This window comes from Fomitopsis serialis (assembly GCF_022376445.1).
Source record: "Fomitopsis serialis strain Sig1Antser10 chromosome Unknown B0H18scaffold_133, whole genome shotgun sequence".
Taxonomy (NCBI): Eukaryota; Fungi; Basidiomycota; class Agaricomycetes; order Polyporales; family Fomitopsidaceae; genus Fomitopsis; species Fomitopsis serialis.
In genome coordinates, this window is record NW_025955093.1 from 43,420 (window position 1) to 59,881 (window position 16,462).

The following is a 16,462-nucleotide window of genomic DNA, read 5'->3' on the forward strand; positions in this document are numbered from 1 at the left end:
GCGAGGCACACGGAGGTAATACAACAGCAGTCTCGCTCGAGCCTCGACGTTCGTCGACGTCGTCTGGCGGTGGAAGACTTCGGTGAACTCGGTTGTGCTCCCCGTGTTGTCCCTGTGGCTCACGCGCTCCAGCTCAAGCTGAAATATATACGGTTCCAGTATCGACGAAAACCTGATACCTAGAACAACCGAATGTTTGTCTCGAGGACACACCCATACCGCTGTCTGTCCAATTCTTCAATTCCCGAGAAATGATCATGTATGATACAAGCATAAGTGGGCGCGAATTCTTTCTCCGACAACAACATAGCCTTCGACCCGGGTTGCGGCCGCGGGGCCATTCTATACGTTGAGACCGCACAACAAATTAGTAGAACGGTCTAATGATGATGGTCCTATGCTCACGAACTGCATGCGACGATACGAGCCTGGTTGCAGGGTTGTAAGGATGTCAGTCCGTGCTGCCTCGAGGACCCTCGGCCTGGGGTTGCACCTCTGCGGCGGTATTCTTCTGTTCAACTTGCATCCTCTGATGATGTATATTATCGATGTCCTGCCTCCAGCTGTCCAATTCTCGGTAATTATGCACAGTACTTCAAGGGACATTCAGCTTTCCTTCGCGGTTTGACAAATTCCATAGTACTACGTACCTCAATATACCTCGTCCATGCGAGTGTGGCATCTTCCGCCCGACGAGCTCGTCCAACCGATCGTACCGTTCTCGTAGTGCTGAACCCATCCCAGTGTCGCCAGACGTCCAATAGCCTTCAACCTCGCCAGTGCCTATACAGAAGCCACACGACGCAACAGTACCGGAGAAGTGCTTCTCCTGCAGGATACTGTCCAATCGCGCCAGGACATCATCCTGCTCCATCGTCGTCAGCAGTCCGTCCAGGTCTTCAGCCATGTGGTCTGTCCGAAGCCATAACATAACACCCATAGCTTGGAAGTGTTTCGAGACGATGCGAGACAGGATGTGCGGGATCCAGGGCCACTCTGCAAAGGGGTAGTACAGCCGGATCTCCAACTTCCACAGTTGTTCGTGGTGTGAAAGGTTGTAATGTCGCTCTGTAAGCATGAAACAATCAGCAAAGCGGCTTCAGAGAGAACAAAGAAAACTTTCCGACTGTGGCATCAATTGCACCATCACGAACAGCAGGTCTGTGATCGATATTGAGCACAACCGTTTCTGCAGATGTGGAACTCGCGTCCAGCAAAGTCTGGCTTCTGCTGACTGCCGAGGATGAATCCAACTCGCCGACCACCCAAACATCGAGAAAGCGCACTCGAGAAGCCCGGCTGATCTGCACGAAGAGGTCTTCGACTGCTGGTGCAACCCGTCGCACTTGTAGATCGTCCAGATTTGCACAGTTCAGTGGGAGAGAGGCCGGGGAGACGCGCTGTTTCTGCACGCAGTCAACATAGATGCACCATATCTTCCTAAGCCGTGGGAGTGCTGAAACGAGGTGGGACAGCTGGGCGACACTCGACAAGGTGACATTGGAGATGCGTACAGTGTTGATGTAACTCAACACCCCAAGGAAGCCGATGTCCTCCCTTCGGACCAAGCCGATGGTCCACTCAGCATCTTCAATGGTGATCCTCCACAACATCGGAACCTTGCCCGCGAGCATAGCGGCAAACGTCCCCAGGTGCCGGATCGGTTGACGCTCCCCGGGAGAAGCACCCAAAATGATGACCTGTTGAATGACCTCACGGAGGCGAGGTTTTGCGCGGAGTGTCTTGGAGAGCGAAAGGACGTCCTTCCGGTCTCGCAGATGGATGCGTTGACGAAGATGGTACCACGTCAGGAAGTACCAGTCTTGGCATACAAGGGCGCAGGATGTGAGAGTGGTCAGATGTGGCTCGCCCTTTATGATTCGATACTGGATATTCAACCCCATCGCGACGTGGTCGACAATCCGTTCACAGACCTCCACAGGAAGCCGCGGGATCGAAGGTCCGTGAGATATGCCCTCGGACGTTGATGCGGCTCTACTGTAATGACCATGTATGAACTATGGTACGCGCGGCTGGACAGTGCCACTTACATCAACTCGACTCTGTCCATTCCTTTGACGTGGGATGTGCGCTATGGCGACGTGACCGCGCTGTCGGACCGCTGAAAGTCTCCCGCGTGCGCGTGGCGACAGCCACGCAGATCCTTGACGAAGGAAACACGTTCCTAAAAGGTTAGTCTCAGACTGCGGCTCTACAAGACAGTACTAGTGCGATAACACACTACCTGATGGGCCCAGTACTGTATGAAACTGCCTGCCAGACAAGCCAGGATGCGCCGTCTAGTCGTCGGTTCGCGCGGTACTGGCGACCGTAGGTGGTCACGACGCTAAAAGGAAAGCACGAGATCAGTAAAGATATCCGTTGGCGAAAGCAGAGTCACGGTCGTACATCGTCAGGACTCTCAATGTCTCTTCGTGTGCGCTGCAAGGACTCAGGCTTGAACCTGGACGAGGGGGAGAGCGCAGCGACAGTGAAGGCAATGATCAGTGACGTATATATGCATCAATAGAACGTAGCACGTTCGCCGCCGGTGGATGTGGAAACGTCGAACACAGACACACGATACCACAAGTGGTTCTTTGCTTAACGCCGTGAGATCCGAGCTGTTCGCAGCCGATGCGAGGATAGCCCTCTATGGCCTGAAGCCTTTGCAAAACGATACACACGTCACTAACGTTCAGCGGCGATGCACGAGAAACGCGTAGTACAGTACCAGAGGACTGCCCTCCTTGAATAAGATGCACCTCATTCTGGTGAGCGCGCACGACGCATTCTGTCCAACCCTTGTTCAATGAATGCTTAGTAGCGCGTGCGAGCGATAGCCACATAGCGTGCATGAATCCGACCTCAGCAACGTCAGACACCACTACATGGCACGGGAGGACATACCAGTAGGACCGTAGTGCGCTCAAGCAGTACATCAAGTGACCGTGATTTGTCTCGCATATCAGATCGATGAGGTGGGACTGTGTGTCTGCATACGTATGTTATTACATATGTTAGGTAAGCCCATCAGGCATACGCAAAAGTGACATACCTATGGGGGCCGGATCTGATTATAGGTCGATGCAAGACGACCGCACTCAGCCTCCCGGCAATGTACCCGGCGAATGCACGAAGGCGGTGTGCGGACAGGTCGGAAGTACGGCCGTAGGTGGGCGTATGCTGAGAGGTATGGCGCGGATTTTTGTTGTCGTATCTGCGCAACCTCTTGGCTTTCTTACGATGAGATATATCTCACGCACGCGATGAACGACATCGTTAAGCTTCTGGGATTCACAAAACATCAGCAACAATGCTGCACGGAGAAGCGCGAGAACTCACGAGATGAAGACTGCCTGCGTGCTCTCAGAGTCTATCAGCAGTGTGTACGAAGCGCAGAATGAACGAACCCGCAAAGACGTTGAGCAGCCAGGTGTCGCATCAGCACTGATCCTAGTACACAAGTCCGCGGGTAGTGAAATGGCTGACAGACAATGAGTGTGACAAAGGCGTTCTAGTCCAAACTCACGTGGTGACATACCTACAACTCAGAAAGAGGCGGATTGGTCCTCGGGTGCACGAAGTGCCATAGACTGGCAGCGCAAGCAGCAGCAGCCGATCATTTGGTTTGTGGCTGATAGCAGCTCAATCTCGGAGGACGGGATTAGGGACGAAGATCACACAAGAGCAGAGGAGAGGTCACGGTGAGGCCGAGGACTCGTAACCGTGCACGAGCACCACTTGATCTAGGGCACGAGCTGCCGACCGCCTCTCGTGCTAGCTGGCTCAAGAACGGCGAGAACTGTCCGCGTACAAGGACGAGAGTGCGGTGCATTTTGCTAGCGCAGACGTTGAGACGAGGTCCATGCGCGCTAAGCGCGACACCTGCACGCTGCGTCAGGTAGCTCCAATGGTTTAGCGTGTGCGGGACGAGTTGTATGTGTGAGACGGGAAGGTAAGCGGCGAGCCGGGTGGAGGAGAACGGCCTAGAATTACAGCATTGCCTTGATCGGCGCGCACCGTGATTGCCGTTCGCCGTTTGCGAGCGGTCCGAGGGCGCAGCAGGCAAAACACCCCCAGCGGCACCTGTTCCAGGTGCGCGCATTCACAGGCGCGCTCAGTCCGTGCGCGGCAGCCCGATCAACTTGAAAGGAAGCTCGTTGTCATGCGCGCAGGCTCGCGGCGGACACGAGGTGGGAGTCGGACAGACCTGAGAAGAGCACGCACCTGCACGAGAAGCGCACAAGCGGCCGGATTCGCCACGAGCATCCGCATCGGCGTTCTTCGCGATCTGCGAAGACTTGGGGCCGAGAAGAGAGACCGCGCGTCAGGGCTTGGCCAGGCAGGATATTAGGGGAAGTGACGCTTGATCGTGGCGCGGGTGGCGGGGACGCTCGAAAGGAACGTTACTCTGCGCGACAGCAGTGCGGCGTCGCACAGAATGCCAATCAGAGTTGAAGCTTCCTCGCGCGCCTGCTTGGGAATGATGTCCGCGCCGCTCGCGCTGCCGTCCGGGAGGGCCGCCGACTTCTCTCCGCCCGATCTTCTTCCGCCCAGGAGGGCCACCGTGATGGGCGAGTCGGGGAGGGGGAAATTGCGAGGCAGAGAGGTCGGTGCCCTCTGGATGCGACCACCCGGCCCGAAGCCAACGCGAACATCGACAGAAGGCACCGCATAGTCTCACTGCGGGGGGAGGAGACCCAGCGTGGAGAAGTAGCAGAGGGCGCTGGGCGCGAGCGAGAGCGACGTGTGGTTGTGGAGATGCGCGGCACGCCGTCCTCGAAGATGCGCGTGCGCGAGCTCTCCGAGAGTGTTCGCATTGATACATACGGCTTGATCTTTCGAGCGAGGTTGGCGACCGTGCGCGGCGCGCCCTTGCACACGGGCGATGGGTAGTTTGGCGGTGGCGACCCGCAGGAGAGGAGTTGTTCCGTGCGTCGGGAGCCCAGCGCGTTCCATCGCGCGTATTGGTGTTGAGTGCGTATGGAGATCGTTCGACATCGACGGCCTGCGCATGATTGGGTCAGCCGGGTTCGAGTTGAAAGCCGCATGTCTGGCACACACCTCTACCCACGCGCACGGTGACTCCTTGTGATGGGATCCGCTCAGGCTGGTTGTCGGGGCAGGTTCGCTACCCAGCGCCCTGGCTAAGCGGCGGTGGCTCAATCGTAGACGGCGAGTGTCCCTGGATTGGCAAGGACCGCGTCGAGGCTTGAAGGGCCCTTGTGAGCTTGGTGCAGGCTAGGTACCTGTCCGGGGAGTGGTTCCGCGTTTGTGGCACGAGTTGTTCGCATTCATCTGTGACGTGTCGGTTTGGAGTTTCCTGGCTGCTCGTGGATAGCTGTGGGCGGGACGTTGTGAGCTGACTGAGGATAGAAGCCGTTGAATGCACGGGTGAGAGTACTAGTGACAGGGACAAGCTGTATGCGGAGTTCTCGAGGTTTCACGCCGTGCTACAGCCCCGCCTGCCCGCTGCGGAAGCAGCCAAGCTGTGGCAAAGTTGAGCAACACCTGTATACCAGTGTTTGGCGTGTCTACACGGAGCAACTCACGTCTGCTGCTCGAGTCGGCGTGTCGATGTGTTGGTGAGAGTCTGCGAGAGTGGCACGAGGATTCTCTCGGCGCTGGAATCTTGCTGACCAACGGTACATGGTGGCTTGCAGCGGTGACGGCCGATTGATGTTCGTGAACACGTACGTCGGGTCCATTGCTGTCCGCCGATGCGCTGTCGTGGTCGTGCACATACTCGGTGTGACAATACGCGCTCGACGCGCGCGCGGCGTCGGGGGACCCCCAGACTGGGGTTAGTGGCGCCCCTTGAATCGCCGAGGCGGGATGTCCTTTGCGTGTACAGAATCATCCGATCACTACTCTATGGACACCAACGCTGGTTCGTGAAGCGTTCAACGCCAACGTTTCAACGCTGGAGGGGGAATCAACCAACGTCCGTCACCCAGAAGGTTGCCCATGTGGCGGCTATGCAATACTTTCCTTATTGGGTATCATTCCTTCCCGATCCGTCAACCACTCACGCGCCGCGCTTCTTTCGAACCGCCTCCCACTCGCCGACGTCTCTTCTGCTAGTCTCTCACTCTCGCTTACATGGCTCATCTGTGGCTCATGTCTCTTCGTGTGTATTGATACTGGGCCGCGTCAGGCCGTGTCGCCATGATCCCTATCGCAGTCCCGACTCGGGCCCATTGGTGCGACGAGACGGTCGCGACGCTCGCCGGCTTGTATGGTCTGCAACGGAGACTAGACGGTCGCGTGTGCAACACTAGTCGAGTAGCAAGTCGAGCAGAACGAGTCGGGTCGAGTCGCGTACCGATAGCGGTAAGTGTTCCTCTGGTTTCGGCGGACTAACTACTCGTTACAGACCACCACTGTCGTCCTTCACCAAGCCCGGGCCCTACGTCCACCTCGACTGCTCAACCTCCCTGCATCAGGACGAGCGCGCGCGTTTCTTTTTGTTTTTGTCGTCGCCACGCACACATTCTCTCCGACAGCAGGGACACGCGAGTGCATATCCACCAGGCAATCTGCATCAACCTCCGGCGGCGTCTGCCCTCAGCAAACCTCGAGCGCAACGTTGGGAGATGGCCCGGTCAAGTGCACGAATGGTTACGGTGTGATGAGGTGTGCGTGCGTTGTGCACATTCGTCGACGGCGCGATAGTGGGCACATACGGGGTGATCCTGCTCGACGACGGGATAGCGCGAGCGGTGTGAGCCGCATATGATGGAGGGCGGACAAAGGGGTCGATTCCCGCACTTCCGGCAACCTCGATCGCCTCGTTCGCAGTACATGCCGCACAACCGCTATCCTCCGACACCGCTCTTCTGTTCCCCGTCCCCATGCTCGTCGTCCTCTCCCTCGACGACCTCTCTCCCGAACCCCGCAGCCATGACGTCCGCAGTTGCTCGCCTCCACCGCACACAAGCACTCTCCCTCGCGTCCTCCTTCGCCGTGTCCTCGTCCAGCCGTGTCATGACGTACGTTCCTCCCCACCGCCGCCATGCCATGATGTCCACCTTCTCGCGACGACCCGCCGACTACAACATCCTCCGACCGCAACATCCGTCCAAGCTGCTGGGACAGACACCCCCTGTGATCATTCCCTTCGAGAAGGCGAAGCGAAAGAGCCGTCGACAAACCGCTCTCCCCGACGCGGCATCGCCGCAAGTAGCAACGCGCCCGCCGCCCGCTCCGAAGGCCGAGCGGCGCAAGCCCACTATCACACCGGCCGAAGCTGTCGTGCGTAGCCCCGGACCCCTCTAGTCACGACCTGTACGAGACCACGACGTGCGGTGCGTCTGAGACACCCGGCGCTGTGCAGGGACTCGCGCACTGCTCAAGGGACCCACACCCCAGCTCATACAGATATGCGTGCGGAACAAGGGCTGCGCAGGGCTCTCGTACCACCTCGAGTACCTCGACAAGCCCGGCAAGTTCGACGAGGTGGCGGTCGAGCAGGACGGCGTGAACGCCGCTCCTCATCGACAGCAAGGCGCTCTTCTCCGTCATCGGCAGGAGATGGACTGGTACGAGGACGCCCCAGGTGCGTTATTATCCGTACTTTCCCTGCGATCGCGCTCATCTGCCCGGTATGCGTAGCGCGAAGTTCGTGTTCAAGAACCAGGACATCAAGGACGCGTGTGGGTGCGGAGAGTCGTTGAGCGTCGGCTCGTGAACGGTGCGCGCTGAACCTGAGGTGTACGCTTTCTACGTTGTCTATATCCCGGGATGCGCACGAGCTAATATCTCTGCTTCACCACATCTGTATCCATATATTCCTACCCGGTGATATACTAGACAGTATTCGGCCGTAAGCTTCGCCGTCTCAGGCTCCTGAGGCACGGTATTGTAGGTTTGCATGCAAGTAGCGAGTCTGTCACGACGACACTCCGTTAGTACCTACGCTCCGCTGTGTTGCCACAATGCCTGCATGTTTTGCGGCGAGGCACCAGGAGGTCATGACGACATTCTCGCTCGACCCTCACGTTCGTCGACGTCAGCTGGAGGTGGAAGACTGCGTTGAACTCATTTGTGCTCCCTGTGTTTTGTCTCAGTGGCTCACGCGCTCAAGCTTAAGCAATGAAGTACGGTCCCAGTATCGACACAAGTGGATATATAGATCAATCGAAAGTCTTTCTCGAGCACACAACCATACCATCGTCTGTCCAACACAATTCCAAGAGATGACGTGTATGATACAAGCATAAGGGAGCGCGACCTTTCTCCGAAAACAACATATCGATCCGGCGGCGGGGCCATTCTATACGTTGAGACCGCCAACAAATAGCAGAGCGGCCTAATGATGATGGTTCCATACTCACGAACTCCATGCACGATGCAGTCAGGATGCAGGGTTACAAGGATGTCAATCCGTGCTGCCTCGAGGACCCTCCGCAGGGGGTGCGCATCCTCTCCGGCGAGTTTCTTCTGTTCAGCTCGCTTACGCGACGACGTATCTTTTGCATGTCCTTCCAGCTGGAGAGTTCTTGGAGTTATGCACAGTGCTTCAAGGGACACTCAGCTTTCCTTCGCGATTTGACCAACTCCACATTACTACGTACCTCAGAATACCTCGTCCATGCGAGTGTGGCATCTTCCGTCTGACGAGCTCGTCCAACCGATCGTACCGCTCTCGTAGTGCTGAACCCATCCCAGTATTGACAGACGTCCAAGTCTTTTATTATCGGCAATGGCTATACAGAAGCCACGCGACGCAACAGTATCGGAGAAGCGCTTCTCCTGCAGTATACTGTCCAATCGCGCCAGGACATCATCCTGCTCCATTGTCGTCAGCATTCCGTCCAGGTCTTCGGCCATGTGGTCCGCCCGAACCGATAGCCTAACAGCCATAGCATAGAAGTGCTTCGAGACGATGCGAGACAGGATGTGCGGGATCCAGAGCCACTCTGCAAAGGGGTGGTACAACCAGATCTCCAATCTCCACAGCTGGTCGTGGTGTGAAAGGTTGCAATGTCGCTCTGTAGGCATGAAACAATCAGCGATGTGGCTCGAGAGATAAGTAGGAAAACCTGCCGACTGTGGCATCAATTGCATCATCACGAACCGGAGAACTGGGATCAATATGGAGTCGAACCTTTTCTGCAGATGTGGAACTCGCATCCAACAAAGTCTGGCTTCTGCTGGCTGCCGAGGATGGATCCAACTCGCAGTCCACCCCAAGTTCGAGATCGCGCACTCGAGAAGCCCGGCTGATCTGCACGAAGAGGTCTTCGACTGCTGGTGCAACCCATCGCACTTCGAGATCCTCCAGATTTGCACAGTTCAGTGGGAGGGAGGCCGGGGAGACGTGCTGTTTCTGCAAGCAGTCAACATTGAAGCACCATAATTCACTAAGCCGCGGGAGTGCTGACACGAGGTGGCGAAGCTGGGCGGCGCTCGACAAGGTGACATTGCGGATGTTTAGAGTGTTGATGGACCTGAACGCAACCAGGTAGCCGATGTCCTTTATTCGGACCGAGCCGATGGTCCACTCAGCATCTTCAATGGTGATCCACGACAACCTCGGAGCCTTTCCCGCGAGCATAGCGGCGAACATCCCCAGGTGCCGGATCGGCTGACGCTCCCCGGGAGAAGCACCCGATATGACGACCTGCTGAATGACCTCACGGAGGCGAGGTTTTGCACGGAGTGTCTTGGAGAGTGAGAGGATGTCCTTCCGGTCTCGTAGATAGATGCGTTGACGAAGATGGTACCACGTCAGGAAGTACCAGTCTTGGCATACGAGGGCGCAGGATGTGAGAGCGGTCAGATGTGGCTCGCCCTTTGCAACAACGTAACCCGTATCCCATCCCGCAGCTAGGTAGTCGATGATCCGTTCGCAGACCTCCACAGGGAGCCGCGGGATCGCAGGTCCGTGAGAAGAGCCCTCGGACGTCGATGCAGCTGTAGTACTATAATCCACATGTGTAAACCAAAGTACCTGCGTCTGGACAGTGGCACTTACATTGACTCTGCTCTATCCATTGTGTTGACGTGGGATGTGCGCTACGGCGACGTGACCGCGCTGTCGCACAGATGAGAATCTCCTGCCCGTGCGCAGCGACAGCAGACCCTCGACGGTGGAAACACGTTACTAATAGCCTCATCAGCTCAGACTGCGGCTCTCCAAGAACAGGCATAGTGCGATAGCACACTACCTGATATCCGGTATGTACACTGGCTCCCAGACAAGCCAGATGCGCCGTCTTGGTCGTAGGTTCGCGCGGTGTTGGCGCCCGTTGGTGGTCGCGACGCTACCAGGAAAGCACGGCGTCAGTAAAGAGAATTGCTGGTGAAAGCGGAGTCGTACCTCGTGAGGACTTCAAATGGCTCTTGGTCTGCGTTGCAAGAACTCAGGCTTGAAGCTGGACGAGGGGGAGGGCACGGGGACAGCGAAGGCGATGATAACTGGTATATATGCATCGATGCAACGTAGCGCGCGCTCGCCGGCGGGTATAGAAGCGTCGAACTCAAGACACACGACGTCGCAAGTGGTCCTTTGCTTCGAGCGGGCGCGATGAGATCCAGACTGTTCGCAGCCGATGCGAGGATAGCCCTCTACAGCCTGAAGCCTCTGCAAAGCAGTACTCGAAAACGCCGAGGCGTCTAGCGTGACTAAATGGAATACCCTCCTCCTCCTCCTCCATGTCACTGATTTCATTCAGCGGCGATGCACGAGAAATACATACAGAGGATCGCTCTCCTTGAATACAGTGCCGCACCTCGTTCTAGTGAGCGCGCGGCGCGAGGCAGGCTGTCCGAACCTTGAGCTTGTTCAATGGGTGCCTATCGATACCCAAGGCGGACCACATAGACGTAGGATCGAGGCTGGTGACCGCCGCATGCATGCTGGGGGATACGCCGGTTACTTGCCGGCGGTAGGCACCGCGTTGACCTGGACATTGAAATCATACAACGACAGCTGGCGACCGGAAAGCTCTCCAGCGCTCGTGGCTACCGTCGACGCGCAGAGCTGAGAGCAGCGTGCGTCCTTTACAGGCATTCAAGTTACGTATACATACAGTGCTGGCTCGCGAATACGAGGTCCTGTCAGGGTCAGGGCCAGCCCGGATGCCCACCGCAGTGTTTGAATTTGCGCTCAGGCTCGCGAAGTCGACTTGCAGCACGCTCCACACACCCACATCCGAAAGAAATGTCACGATGCAATTGAATGGGAGTACTATAAGACTACACGACGGTCTACAGGATACAGTAGTACATATGTATGTGCGCGGTGGGTAAGTAAGCAGAACAGCGGGTGTGCGTAGATGAGTGGGTTGTGTATCATATGTATACAGCTGCCAGAACATGAATCAGGACCAGCGACAGCAACGAGAAACGGTGCGCATTATCCATTCGGTACGAGCACAGAGAGAGGCAGACAGGTCCCAGGAAACAGGCTCGATGACGGAATGGAATGATAGGCTCAGAGAGAAACAGTACGCGCGCATGACAGCAATCCACAGCGTGACGTCCAGGGCGCCGGTCAACGGTGGGGGGACGTAAGGGAGGGGGCAGGTGGCCTGATTGAATGCGGGATCCAGCGACAGCCATGAGCGAAACAAGGTGCGAGGGTGAAGGTCCGAGAGGGAAGCACGCGAGGGTAAAGCCCCCGGGGGGCGAGTCGACATGAGGCAAAAAGCCTCCTCAGGCTCAGACGGTGTCCATGCGCGACGTACGCTTGATGCTCGGTCGTTTCGTCAACATCGCCTCGCCCTGCACGCCCTCCTTGGGCAGCTCCGTCGGGCTCGCGCCCCGCTTCGTCCCGCCCGGCGACATCGACAGATGCCCATCGATCGCGGCGTCCTCCCGCATGTAGTCGGAGATGCTGCGTTTGCGCGACACGCCCCGCTCTCGCAGCGACGCACCCGAGCTCACGGAAGACACGGTCTCCAGTGAGTGCATTGGCCCGTCCATGAAGATGTCTTGACGGTCTGGGAGCAGCGCACCCTTGGCGGTTCGAGTACCCTCCGGCGACAGCTCCTCCGCCTTCCTCTCCTCGTCCACGATCATCAGCGTCCCCTCGATCACAGCGCGATACACGAACACGTATTGCCGCAAACTCTGGCACAGGCTCATCCGCTGCTCCCTCATATCCTCGATCACCCGGCGGATAGGCTCGTCGTACGTTGAGAGCAGCGGTGGCGACATGTCGGTGTGCAGGCGACGCGGCTGGGTATAGTCGAAGACGCGCCCGCGCTGGTACTGCGAGCCCTCGCCTTGGACAGTGCCCTCCTCGTCCGCCAGCCCTCCCGCAGGCGCAGTCGTGTCCGGGCTCTTCGACGAGCGAGATTCGGCATGAGGAGGCGAGTCCGCAGGGCGCACCGCCGACCTCCAAGTGTCAAGACGACTGACGTGCGCCTCCACGTCCGACTGGCGCTGGGAATGGGAATGACGCGCATGATCCGGGGACCGCAGCTTCCCATCGACTTCGACTTCCCCAGAGCTCGGGCTCGGCGAAACGCTCGTCTTCTCCTTCTTCGACAACGTCATATGTGCCGTCTGCTTCGCCACGGCCGCCGACAAGCTGCCGGAGCTCCCCGTGTGGCTCGACGGCGGGCTCGTCGACTGCGCCGACAGGTACGACGTCGACCGCGCCGTCGATTCTCCTGACATGTCCGTTGAGCGCGTCGCGGGTCTCGAGGGGATCGGCGAAGAATCCGAGCTGCTGGATTCCCAGTCCTTACCGGCTACCGGCGGCGCATCCCCACTCGTGCTCGTCGAGCTCGACGGCCACCTGTGCATAGCAGCGCGCCGCACCTCGTCCACGAGCTCCGGCGACGCGGGGACCACCGTACGAAGGACCTCCTTGCGCATGGCACCCTTCCCCTTTCCAGCTGGCCCATCCTGCTTCCGCTCGCCGTCCACATCCATAGCCTCAGTGAAGCCAGCGACGCGGACGTGCACCTCCTCCGCTCCAACAGTCACAGGCACCGTGAGCTCCGGCACCGTAGGCGACCTCGACGGCGCACGCGACGGACTGCGCGCGCGCTCCCCGGACGACGGCGGGCTCGGGCTCGGATCGACGTCCATCCGATCAGGCGACGCGGGCACGGGCACCTGCACGTCCTCCCGCCGCTTGCGCATCTCTCTCCGGATCCCATCCAGCACAGAGTCCACCGCGATGTACCCGCCCGTGCGTCCCACACCCGCAGAGCAGTGCAGCAGCACCGGCGGGTTGCCGATCGCATGGCGCGCGACTCCCGTCGTGGGATCGACGTAGTTGTCGTCCATAGGCACATCCTCCACGATCGTGCTGGGCACAGCCGGTTGTGCGTGTTCCCTCGGAGGCGAAGACAACGGAACCGATACGTGCGAAGGCCATGGCCCTGGATGCATCGGGCCCTCGCCCCAGGGCTTATCGCCACTTTGATGCGAGCGAGCGACGGCCTCCTCTACTTCGCGGACGAGCCCCAGGAGCCCGCGGGGGTCCTCAGGGACGTTGAAGTCCGGCCAGTCAAGGTACTGCAGCTGGGTGACGACACGCGGCTTCGCCTGCGGGTATCCGGTATGCGTGAGCTTGAACACCCTGTGCACGATGTCGCGCTCGCCGTCCGAGTCGCTGCCGTGCTTCTCTCGCCTCGGCTTGCGCTGGGTCTTCTGCACGGGCGGGACGTGCGCCGAGAAGAACCCGCCATTCATCTCCTTTTCGCGGCGACGGCGTTCACGCTCGGGAGTGTCGTCGGTGGCGATCAGCTTGAGGCGGAGTGGGCCGTATTCGCCTTCCGCCCAGTACTTGCCACACTTGACGGTGTTGCCCTCGACCTCGCGAGTGAGCATGACGATCACATGGACGTTCTGCTCCCAGCAAAGCCTGCAGAAACAGATCTTAAACATCCCGGCCCAACGGACACACGAACACCGAACACTCACGTCCAGAAATCCGCATACGTCGCGGCCAACGGGCCCTGTGTCGCGATATAGCGCTTCGTGGTGCCGAGCGGCTGCACATAGCTCGCGTTCATATAGTCGTCGTCGTCCGGGCGCGCCTTGCGCAGCCGCACGCGCGCGTGCTCAAACGGCCAGATATTTCGGTATCTGTCGGGGACTTAGGTAAGCACCCATGCCCGTAGACGCCACACTAACTCGCACAACCACACTCTCGAGGCACGCCCCGCAACGCGGCGGCGCGAACCCATCGCCCGCCAGTCTGCCCGCTAGCACGGCGCAGACCCAAAAACTGAGTCTCGGCGAGCCGAGTGGCTATCGGTACACCGCCCCCGAAAGAGCCGGGCCCATACCCAGAGCTCGGCGCACTCTCCGTCGCGGCCCACCTTCCGCCTCAAGAGCCCGCACAAACCATCCGAATCCGACGCACACAACTCACCTGTTCTTGTTCCCCTTCTCCAATCCCGCAGTAATGCTGAACGGGAAGTCCTCCTCCCCCAGCTTCATTTTCTCCCCACCCTTCGCCCTAGATGCAACAGCAGCAGCCGCGCCGACCGGGACGACGCCCGCCGCGCTCACGCTGACCGCGCCCGCCTGACTCTCCATGCTATGGTGCTCCATCACGCCCATCAGGCGCCGCTGCTCGCCCAGCTCGATCCTGTAGAACTGCAGCTCCAGCGCGCGCGTCAGCTCCTCCGCGCTCGGCGAGCTCTGGCTCGACGCGGACGTCGCGTCCGCGGAGTCGTCCGCGGAGTCCGCGCCGCCGTCTTCGAGGGGCTGGGGCTTGGGCTTGATCTTGATGGGCAGCGTCGGCGGGCCTGGCCGCGTCTCTCTGGGGGCAGGGAAGGTCTGCGAGTGCGGTCGGGTATGATGTCGCTGCGGCGAGCGTACAGGGGAGGACGGCGGAGACAGTGGAGGTGTCGTCGAGCGCATCTCACCAGAGGACGCCTGAGAAGACGACAAACGGCGCAACGTATGTTGCCGCTTCGGTATCGGCGCGACGGGCACGGTAATCTTGACGCTAATCTTCTGCGGCTCCTCGTCCGCATCGCTCTCGCTCTCGCTGCTGCTCTCCTTCGTGCGCCCGCTGCGCCGCGCGATCTCCCGGAGCCACTCGAACGGCAGGTCGCCGACGCGTCTCCGCACCCGGCGGGGCAGACGCAGCGCGATGCCCGATCCGCGCCCGCCCTCGCCGTCCGGCTCCGTCCGGTGCGCAAGCTCGAGGTTCTGCCGGATCGCGTCAAAGAACGGGTTGAACGCAACCTAAACGGGTGAGGAAGGTCGTGTCAGCAGCTGCGACGTGACCCATGCCTGCGATGTGAGGTGACACTCTGGAATGACGCCGACAGCCCGGCGCAGCGGCGCAGGCGAATCAGAACAAGATTGCCTCCGAGATGCCCTGGCTCTCTTTCACCAGCGAGCCCGTGAAGAACGGGCTTAGCCCCCGCTGGCAGTAAGTTACCGGCTGCGCGCGGTGAAAATGCTAATGCTGCCTCGTACCCCGGGGCACCGGTGCGGAGAAGACTGGGTTTACGTTACCAGCGGCGAGCATGCCTTGGCTTCGTTCCTCCAACGCCTTTAAAGTCTGACGTCGTTCCTCGGAACAAGCCCTGCATCCCTTGCCCTTCTCACTCGTCATGGCCCTTCGCTCGACGGTGTAGCCGTCCGGCCATACCAGCCAGTAGAAGCAGAGCACTCTAATCGCACCCATCGACAGGCTTCTCGTACCCGTCCCCGTCCATATCAAGCAAACGGTATGTTCCGCAACACGAGCCCTCACAAGAATCTGAACACTCACCGTTCTGCCGTGCGGTACGGAATGTCGATGGGGCCTCATCCCAGCTACCGACGCCGAGAAGGCCTCTGGACTGCCGCTGAGCGTGGGCATGCTGCTTGTGCCCGCGACCGGAGGGAAGGCATGTGAGCTCTGCGTGGCGGCTGCAGTCTGCGGCGTGAGTGTCATCCCTGGGGCACTTGCGAACGCCGGCAAGCGGAGGTTGAACGCGGACGACGGTGCTGCCTGGGTGTTCATCGGGTTGTGCAACTTCGTGGCGCGTGCGGCGAGCAGCGACGGGACCGTGGTCGGTGGGACGGCCTCTCCGCGCGTGGCGATCGAACCGAGGATGGATGCGCCTGTAGCGGAGGTAGGCGGGACTATGGTCTGCGACATGGTGGTGTGGACGAGGTCAGCCGTTAACTTGTCCAGCTCGTCGCTGAGCATCAGCATACTTACCCCCTCAGTGGACACCGTGGCCGGCGGGGCGCGGAAGCTCGGCGGTGCTCCGATTGTGGAGGCGCTGGTGAATGCGCTCATGGGCAGCGCCTTGGTGCGGAGTGCCTTGATGTTCTGCGCGGGAAACGGGGCGGACGTCGCTGGCGCACTGGAGCTCTTTGTTATCTCCGGGAGCTTGTCAGCACTGAATCCCGCTCCGGAAGAGCTGATGTTGGGCGAGTGACCAACGGATGGCGGGGCGAGCTCGGCGACGTCGTCCTCCTCCTCCTCGCCTTCGTCGGGGAGGGGCGAGTGATCAAGAAGATCTGGCCGCTCGCGGCCCAC

General features: G+C 59.4%; 1 protein-coding gene across 1 annotated transcript; it reads right to left on the reverse strand.

The window, feature by feature from the left end:
- Window positions 1–910: 910 nt before the first annotated feature.
- On the reverse strand, window positions 911–2,285 carry B0H18DRAFT_92830 (uncharacterized protein). Its single transcript, XM_048041670.1, has 5 exons — window positions 2,243–2,285; window positions 2,052–2,185; window positions 1,287–1,998; window positions 1,120–1,227; window positions 911–1,066 (listed from the first exon to the last, which is right to left on the reverse strand). The coding sequence occupies exons 2-4, from the start codon at window positions 2,069–2,071 to the stop codon at window positions 1,147–1,149; spliced, it is 813 nt and encodes a 270-aa protein (XP_047887255.1). The 5' UTR covers window positions 2,072–2,185; window positions 2,243–2,285; the 3' UTR covers window positions 911–1,066; window positions 1,120–1,146.
- Between the last annotated feature and the right edge of the window lie 14,177 nt (window positions 2,286–16,462).

Coding starts and splice junctions, on each gene's coding strand:
- B0H18DRAFT_92830 (XM_048041670.1), bottom strand. CDS start 2,071: ATGGACAGAGTCGAGTTGAT. Junction 1,999..2,051: donor ATGGACAGAGTCGAGTTGAT/GTAAGTGGCACT, acceptor TGGTCATTACAG/TAGAGCCGCATCAACGTCCG. Junction 1,228..1,286: donor AGATCAGCCGGGCTTCTCGA/GTGCGCTTTCTC, acceptor GGCAGTCAGCAG/AAGCCAGACTTTGCTGGACG.